This window comes from Ailuropoda melanoleuca, chromosome X (assembly GCF_002007445.2).
Source record: "Ailuropoda melanoleuca isolate Jingjing chromosome X, ASM200744v2, whole genome shotgun sequence".
NCBI lineage: Eukaryota > Metazoa > Chordata > Mammalia > Carnivora > Ursidae > Ailuropoda > Ailuropoda melanoleuca.
In genome coordinates this window covers 43,843,430-43,852,255 of record NC_048238.1, presented here as the reverse complement: position 1 = coordinate 43,852,255, position 8,826 = coordinate 43,843,430, and the positions used below count along the sequence as shown (strand labels likewise).

At 51.2% G+C, this 8,826-nt stretch overlaps 1 protein-coding gene across 1 annotated transcript; it reads right to left on the bottom strand.

The window, feature by feature from the left end:
* Nucleotides 1–938: 938 nt before the first annotated feature.
* On the bottom strand, nt 939–8,196 carry TSPYL2 (TSPY like 2). The gene is made up of 7 exons (XM_011234265.3): nt 7,171–8,196; nt 5,778–5,855; nt 5,542–5,653; nt 5,309–5,454; nt 5,082–5,179; nt 3,954–4,768; nt 939–1,676 (listed from the first exon to the last, which is right to left on the bottom strand). Exons 1-7 carry the CDS (start codon nt 7,969–7,971, stop codon nt 1,489–1,491), a joined length of 2,238 nt encoding a protein of 745 aa, XP_011232567.2. The 5' UTR covers nt 7,972–8,196; the 3' UTR covers nt 939–1,488.
* Between the last annotated feature and the right edge of the window lie 630 nt (nt 8,197–8,826).

Genomic DNA, 8,826 nt, shown 5'->3' with positions numbered 1-8,826 from the left:
AGCGTCAACTTCCTCACTGCTCTCCCTCCCTCCAATCCGTTCTCCTGGTATCCAGCAGAGGGCATTCTCTGAAACTGAAATCTGACCGTATCTGAAGACTTCCATTAAAACATGAGCGTTGGATGGAAAATTCGGGAGGTATATCGCAGAAGACCAACGTGGGTATTTGTAAAATTTATCATTATGAGCCACAAAGAATCTGGAGGTATTTCCGGTGTCCACCGAAATAAAGTTACTGTATCCAAAATCTAAAACAACTTGGCCTTTCCAAGGTCTGCCTTTCAGACGCCCAACTCCTGACCACTCCCCCACCCCATCACACAGCTACATAGTAATTTCCCTTTGCTTTCCCCTTCTCTCTATGCACTCTTTGGCTCGAGCCATCTTTTCTTGCCTTCTCTTGCAGGCCTAGTTCCAGGAATCCTGCACCCTCTCTAAAACGCGAGAGGATTCCTGAATTATTAGGATGTAATGTCTCGACACATTATCATTTTTTAAAAACTACATGCAAATGAGAAAAATGGATTCCAATGGTTCCCCACACTCAGCTCACACTAGGCCCGAGGAAAGGTTTGACGCACGATAAATAAAATGATGAATCACTGAACAAATGGATATTCTAGGGCGCGGGGCGTTTCTGTGCGCCTGCGCGAGAGGGGAAGGCGTGGGAAGCTGTTTGCTACCTGCCGGGGTCCACTGCAGTCGCTGGTAGGGGGTGGGGCTTTCTCAGCCTCGCCCTGCCATTGGTCAGGATGGTCCGCATTGGTCTGACGCAACACCTCTGCGGCCTGCAGAGTTCTCCCCCAGAAAGCCAACCCCCCCCCCCACACCACCATCTTGCAGGCCATTGCGTAGAGACACCGATTTGAGGGTCTGTGGAAGAGAGACTGGTTCCTGGGGATGGCTCGCCAAATGGGACAAAAGACTAGAAGCAGCACTTTGAATTTGCTCAGAATTTTATTAGGATTACCAAGGTTCACAAGGAACAAAGAGGGGCTTCTGGGGGAGGGGGACAGGAATACCGCAATGACAAGCGGCCTTGCATAGACACCAAGGCGGGCTAGCGGGCACAGCGTGGGGGAGGGGGCGAGGGATGGAGGGAAAGAGAGGCTTGGGAGAACAGGGTGGCAGCAGAGCCCCCCAAGGCCACAACGGCCCTCCCCGCTTCGGGATCAAGGGTATCCACTCCACACAGCACGAGGAGGGGGATAGAGGGGCCCTGACCAAGGCATCACAATAAATACGTTTAGCAGCACACAGAAGCCTGCAGGGGAAGAGGGCCAAAAGGAAGGGGGAATTCCCCTCTCCCTCCCCCCAAAATAAGAACTCTGCAATTACTAAACCATAAAAATAAACTTTAAACCCGTTTACGAAGTCGGTCACCCCCCAGAAGTGCAACGTGGGGCCGCGCGGCCCTAGCTGAGGGGGAGGGCAAATGGGGAAGGGGGAGAGGGATACAGAGAGGCAGCCCCTGCAAGGGTAAAATGTTTATCCAGTTTTGCCCCTCTTCCCCGGGTTGGCCCAAGCATTTTGGACCTGAAGCACCGCCTCCATGTCGGAATCTTCAGAGTCTTCCCCTCCTTCTGAGTCTTCTTCGATCCCTTCCTCTTCATCGCTCCCTTCCTCCTCATCGCTTCCTTCCTCATTATCGCTCTCCTCGCTTTCTTGTTCACTGTCTGCAAAGAGGAAGAGAGGCAAGGAGTAGAAAACGGAGGGTGATTAGATGAATAGGTAGATGTCATTCTTTTTTTGTTGTTTGTTTGAACAATTGAAATTTATCTTCTGGGGCGCCTGGGTGGCACAGCGGTTGGGCATCTGCCTTCGGCTCAGGGCATGATCCCGGCGTTATGGGATCGAGCCCACATCAGGCTCCTCTGCTGTGAGCCTGCTTCTTCCTCTTCCACTCCCCCTGCTTGTGTTCCCTCTCTCGCTGGCTGTCTCTATCTCTGTCGAATAAATAAATAAAATCTTTAAGAAAAAAAAAAAGAAATTTATCTTCTCACAGTTCTGGAAGCTGGAGGATAGCACTTTTACCAGGGAACAGAGCCCATAGCCAGGGTTTCGGGGGCCTTGGTACACCTGCCAAGCACCTCTGCCGGGAACTAGCCACTGTGTGTACTCAGGCAAGCCTGGAGTGAGGGAGGAGTGGAAGGGAAGCAGGCAAGCAGGGTGGGCTCCCTGCCTCTGGCCTATCAAAATTGATACATCTCTGAAAGTCGCTTTTTCTCCCCCTGTAATGTGTCAATGTGTGTGTCCTTTCTGAGTTCTGACCTCAGCTGAATAAACCTTCTGTTCATTCCAAGGCAGCTCCCCCGCTCCTTCTCCACAGTCTGATCCAAACAGGCCCCAGTCTGTCTTCTTTAGCCCAATTCCCCACCCCCACTCCCACCCTAGGGCCAGGCAGATAGATCTTCCTCCCCTTCCTGAAAGAAGATGCCATCCGGTGGCAACACCTTCAGTTTCCCTACTCTAACTGAATATATGTCTACATTGAATCTACTCATTCATTCAATGAATGCCTCCTTCCTTGCCCCTGCCCTCAGTGGAAATTTGCCAGAGCTCCATGGCCAAACCCCCCAGCAGTGGTTGGTCTTCCAGCTCCTTCTACCTCCCCCAGGGGCCTGCCTCTCCAAGGTCTGCCTGCACACAGCCAGGCTCAAACATCTCCCTTGCCCACCCTCCACCATCCCCTTCCTAGCTAAGATTTGACTCTTTTGCCTTGCCCCTTGCTCAGTCCCTCCTCCTACCCCACTGTGGTCTGGCTCTGCCCCCACTAATATATTGAAACTACTCTTGCCAAGTCCTCATTTTACCTGACCTTTCAGCAGCACTGGATACTGCTGACAATTCCCTCCTTCTGAGAACGTTCCATGAAACAGTTCTCTTCCTAATTCTACCTTCTCAGAACCTCAGTTTCCCCATCTATAATAGTACCTACCTCTTAAGACTTGCTGTGAGGATTAAATGATTTAATAAAATAAGTAAATCACTTAGAATATTGCCTGGCACATAGTAAACACTTCATTAATGCTAACTGGTCCCAGAATCCAGGGCTAGGATTCTGCTCTGGCTTGTTACCACCTTTATTTACATCTTCTGACTTCCCAGACATATAATCAATCACCTTCCTGGGCTACCTGCATCTTATGACCAACAAGCCTTTCCAACTCCATGTTTCTCCCTGCATCTCATCAATCCTGCCACCATGTCTTTCCTCATCCTAAGAAATGGCACCTCTGTTTGCCAGTCATCCAGGCCAGACTGAACCTGGGAGTCATCTTAAATACTGCCTTCTTCCTCAAACCCACACACGCAAACCTTTCCCAGCATTTCCTAAAATTCATGCTTTGGTGTAAACAGTGGCTTCTGTGGTCAAGAAGTTTGGGAAATGCTGGGTTCCAACGTTTAAATGGATTTCTTACAGCAGGACTTTTCAGAGCCTTTAAGGTGCTAATGGATATGTGACTCTACCTGAGAATATTCATGTATGCGGTATGTCCCAACATATTTGACTACTGGACCTTATTGTGAGAAGCAGCTTTCAGGACTGGTGAAGGATCCTCAGAAGACAGACAAGCCTGAGAGTTCCCTGAAGCCCTAGGCTGGGTACAGGGTATGCTGAATCATAATGTGTTTGTCATTTACCCCCTCTTCCTGTGTGTGAACTTGTCCTTCTCAGTTTTCTACCCACCTTCTCCTATCTCTTCACTCTTCCTGTGTCTTTTGCTCTGTTACAACCTATCTACCCACCACCTAGAACTGGAATTTGTTTCTTTGATTCCGCTACATTTTTAAGTTAAAGTTTCCCTGGCCTTGCTTTGTTTAAAAAGTTGCACAAAATGCTTCTTCTTTTCTCCACAAGAGCAGACTGTATTCATGCCTTGATGCCTTGACCCTGGCCAGCTTTCCTGAGGAGAGAAAAGGAGGGAAGACAAGAGGGGCTCTAGGCTCACCTTCCTCACTGTCCTCTTCCTCCTCCACTGATGATTCTTCTTCAGAGATGTTCTCTACCTCGTCCTCATAGTCGTCCTGGTTGTTGCTGTTATCCTGATCCTTGTCAGGGTCATCAGTGTCATTCTTGTAATCTTCAATGTCTCTGTCGTCATCATCGCTGCCTTCATTGTCACCTTCATTGCCATCATCATCACTGCCTTCATTGTCACCTTCATTGCCATCATTATCTTCATCATCACTGCCCTCATTGTCTCCTTCATTGTCACTGTCGCTGCTGTCCTGGTTGTTGCCATTGCTGCCACGGTTGCCACCTTTGGGGTTCTCATCACCACCATCAGGGTTCTCATCGTTGTCATCAGTATTCTCTTCATTGTCATCAGGGTTCTCTTCGTTGTCATCAGTGTTGTCTTCAGGGTTCTCACTGTTGTCATCAGGGTTCTCATTGTCATCAGGATTCTCGTTGTCATCGGCACTCTCATTGTTGTCGGTGGTCTCGTTGTCATCAGAGCTCTCATTATTATCACTGGTCTCATTGTCGTCAGGGCTCTCATTGTTGTCGGTGGTCTCATTGTCAGGGCTCTCATTGTGGTCAGGGCTCTCACTGTCACAGAGGCTCTCGCTAATGTCAGTTATCTCATTATCAGTGGTCTCAAAGCAGTCGGTGGTCTCCATGAAGTCAGAGATCTTGATATCATGAACGGTCTCATTGTCAGTGATATCATCACTGTCTGAGGTCTCGCTGATAATGTCTTCCATTACATAATAGTCATCAGAGTCTTCCAGGATCACCACCTCACACTTGTCCCTGTTTTTACTGTGGAGAAGGCTGGGGTTGAGTATAGGGTTGGTGGGAGGCAAGGCAGACACTGAAAGATAGTAACTAGGGAGGCAGTAGGCTACAAGGGATCCCAGGGATGAGGTTAGGGTGGGGAAATTCCTATTTCTGCTCCTGACTGCATGACCTCAGGCCAATCACACCCAATTTATGGGCATCATTCCCCACTTGTAAAACATATTGGACTGAATTCTCTCAAAGGTCCATTTGGCTCTATAAATCCTGTGTGACACTAGCCTAATCTTTGTCCCATCTCTAACAAACCACCTCTCAGCCACCAAACCCCCATCACCTTTCTTCCTTTTCTTGCTTCTTTCTGTTTGCCCTGTAGCCCCCTTCTCCCATCATGTAGTAGCGAAGAGGGTTAACCCACAGGTCATTTTTGATAATCTGTTGAAAGAGAGGGGGGGAAGGGGAAGAGGGTTATGAGTATAAGCCCCAGAGCCTACTCCCAATCCCCCAAGCATCCAGAAGCAAGCCTAGCAAGGCTTTCTCTGGCAATGCCAGGAGGGGCCCCACCTCAGCAATCCTGTCAGCCTCTGGGAGGCTATGGTTTGAGAACCAGCTGAAGAAGCTGTGGTTGGTGTCCTGGTTCCTGTGCCTGCGGGCCTGGGGTTCCTGGCCCCGGTGCCAGCGGATTGGAGTGGAGTGAGACACCAGCCGACCTGGGGGGGAAAGGAGGCTATGGAGAGGGCAGTGGACAAGGACAGATGGGGGTGGGGGTGTGGATTTTCCCTAGGACTGCCTCTTACCAGAGCGGTTGCGCTGGAACTCCTTGACAATCACCATGTTTGTGAAGTAGGGGTTTGTCTGGAAGTACAGTTTCATCTTGTAGCCCATGGAGATATGTCTGAGATCCTGTACCTGCTCAGGGTAGAGGTAACGTTGGAATCCCCACCACACCAAGGCCCCTCCCACCCAACCCCCCTCACCTCCAAGGGCCAGATTCCTTGCCCGATCCTAATAAAAAATAGATCTTTGGCCTGACCTGCAGATTGGTCAAGTAGCGGAAGATGTCTTCATCGCGTCGGTTGATCAAGATTGAAATTTTGGGGTGGTTGAGGAACTGATGGAGGGAGCAGTTTAGGTCAAGGAGTGACTGTTCAATGAGAAGGAGGGAGGGAAGGCCAGGCAGGGCAGAGCAAAAGAGAGGCTGGAGCAGAATTCCCTCTGTGTTTATGTGATGTGTGTGGAGCAAGTGGGTCATGAGACATGACCCACACTTTTCTTCCCATGATACTGTGCAGTGAGCCTGTGTTTATGCAATGTCAAACCTCTGTATTAGGTTGCCTTGCCTTGGTTCACATTTGCTGTGTGTCTGGGTGCTAAGGGCCTATGTCTCTGTGATGTTGTGTCCCTGGGTGCTGAGAGTTTGTATTCAGAAGACATTGTGTGTCCGGGGGCCAAAGGCCCATGCCCAAGTGATGTTATATCTGGTTGCTGAGGGCCTGTAGTCTCATGATGTTGTTTATTTGGGTGTTACAGTTCTGTGTCCGCATGATATTGTGTATCTGGGTGTGAGGGTTTGTGTCTAAGTGATGCTGTGTGTCTGGATGCTGAGGACCAATAGTCACATGATGCTGTGCGTCTGCATGCTGAGGACCTGTGGCCACAAAATACTGCGTGTGCCTGAGTGCTGACAGCCTGTGATCATGTGATATGTTGTAGGAGGGTACCAAGGGTCTATATCCATGTATTCCACCAGGAAGTTAAGCCCATGTATTCCTAACATGTTGCATGTATGTATGTATGTGCCCCAGAGATAAGCTTTTCACCAATAGTGAATGAGATTCTTCTTACTCTCTTCTTTCCTTCATTTAACTCCTTAATCTCCATTTCTAAGTACTCCTTCCCCTGACGCTTTAGCAGCTCCAGTCCCTTTCTAGCCCCCTTCTCTCTAGCCAGGATTGGGGTCTCCCTAGCATCTACGCGGAGACCTAGGCTTGAGAGCCAGGTGTGACTTAGGCACCCTTTCTGGGCAATTTCTCTGCTATGCGCCCTTCCCCTCTCTCTTCACCATCTCTGAGTCAGTTCATCTTCTGTGTGTCCCTCCCCTCCTCCTTTCACCATCTCTGGTCTAATTTTTCTGCTGTGTGCCCCTCTATTACCCTCCTCATTTTACTGCCTGTGATCCATTTTTTTATATTATGTTCCTCCTCTCCTCTGTTTCCCATCTGTGGTCCAGGTTTTATGCTGTGTGCCCCTGTCCCCCCTTCACCATCTCTAGTCCAGCTTCTCTGATGTTTTGCCCCTCTCCTTCCATTCCTCCTCCACCAAACCTAGTCATTTTTCCAATAGAGGTCCACCCCCACACCTTTTCTCCCCCCTCCCCCCCTTTACGTCATGGGCTCCTGGCCCATGAATATAGATGACAAGGATACTGCTTTGACCCAGAAGCCTGGGATATGCCGGATGATGAGGTCTCTGCGTTCCAGGAAGGGTCTTCGCATCTGGATGAACTTGCGCTTCAGACGGAGGAAGGCCTTGCCTGCCTTGATGTTCACCGCCTCCAGGTCCAGTTGAATGTTTTCCAGCGCCTGCAGGATGCACTCTATCTTCTCGGCATTCCTCTCCTTGCTTTCCTTCTTCACTTTCCTCTGCTTCCTCTTCCTCCTCCTCCTCCTCTTCCTCACGCTCTCCTTTTCATCCTCCACGTCATCTTCCACTATGATGATAGTCTCCTCCCTCCCCCTCGGACCGGCTAACCTCTGGTACCCCCACTCCCCTACGCTACAGGTTTCTAGGACATTCTCTCCAGCAAAACTGCTGGGCTCCACAACCTGAAAGTCAATTTCCAGACTTTCCCCAGAAACCTCCGAAGGAGAGAATGTTTCCAGGCTCTCCGTGGGAGGGGGCGCCCCCCCGTACCCTGACTCCATCGCAGTCTCCCAGCCAGGACCCCCTGCACCCAGGGTGAAGTACGCACGGACCCCCCCCTCCTCCAGAATGACATAGGGCGGCGGCGGGGGCAGAGCGGGGCCCAGTCCCACCCCCCTCATGTCAGCCAGCACCTGTGCCGCCTCGGTTTCCTCCTGGAGCCTCGGGCGCTGCTCGGGTGGAGGTAGGGGCAGTCGCAGGAGCGGCGGCGGAGGCGGCGGCGGCGGCAGCTGATCGTGCTGAGAGGGCTCTGAGCTACTCAGGCGGCGGGCCTTGGCCGGAGGCCCCTCATCCTGGCGGTCCATGGTGACCGCGCTCACAGCTCAGGGGATCGAACTCGCCCCTTCGCTCTCAGCCAGGCCGCCGCTGCCTGTCACACCTTAAGCTGAGCCGCAGCACCTAAAGCGACTAGCTCTCCTCGCAGCCTCGCTCTGGCGTCCCCTCTCACAGCGCCTGCCCTACTCCCTCCGCGCCAAGCATCCAGGACCCCCCCTCCCTGACGTAAAGGGCCCGTTGTGTCTCTCCATTGGCTGCTAGCCTCCGCCGAGGCGCTAGCTCTCCCTCGACCTCTGCCCGCTCTCACGCAATCTGCTTGCCAACACCGCACCTCATCGTTTTCCGATTGGCTCCTCTCGGGCCCGCCAATCATTGAGCTGACTCCCCCAGCGACGAGAGGGAAACTGCAGGGCGATTGGCTGCAAGGAAAGGTAAGGGGAAGAAGCCCCTCTCCCTCACCCTTCCAGCGTTTTATCCAATGGGAAAAGTACCAGTGGCTCTGAAGACCAAAAAACAAAACAAAAAAACAAACGCAGGCTCTGAGCAGGATGTGCTCAAATAAAATTGGGAGAGCCTCGCCATCGTTTCCCCCCTTCTCTGCCCTCCCCTCGGCAACTACGCACTTCTTAAATCTGCCCCTTCCCCTGTTCCTGGCATTTGCTGCTGTGGCGAACCGCGATGTGGCCCCCGGGGCTAGGGTTGCCCTAAAGGAGCCTGGCATTTAGAGATCTAGGACCTTTGGTTTGGGGTCGGATTTTGACGTGGCGTTTTGCATCTCTGCAAAATGGCTCTAGAAATAATCGCACACAAAAAGTAACTTCCTCTGCGTCATTAAAATGATTGTGATTCCATTCATCCGCTAGATTTTTCTAGGATTTTATATC

Bases quoted from the DNA above. Each gene is read 5' to 3' on its own strand.
- TSPYL2 (XM_011234265.3), bottom strand. From the start codon at position 7,971: ATGGACCGCCAGGATGAGGGGCCTCCGGCCAAGGCCCGCCGCCTGAGT. The intron at 5,654-5,777 runs GTCAGGCCAAAG...TACCCTGAGCAG, and splicing joins GCTACTTGACCAATCTGCAG to GTACAGGATCTCAGACATAT. The intron at 5,180-5,308 runs GTGGGGCCCCTC...CTCTTTCAACAG, and splicing joins AGGCTGACAGGATTGCTGAG to ATTATCAAAAATGACCTGTG.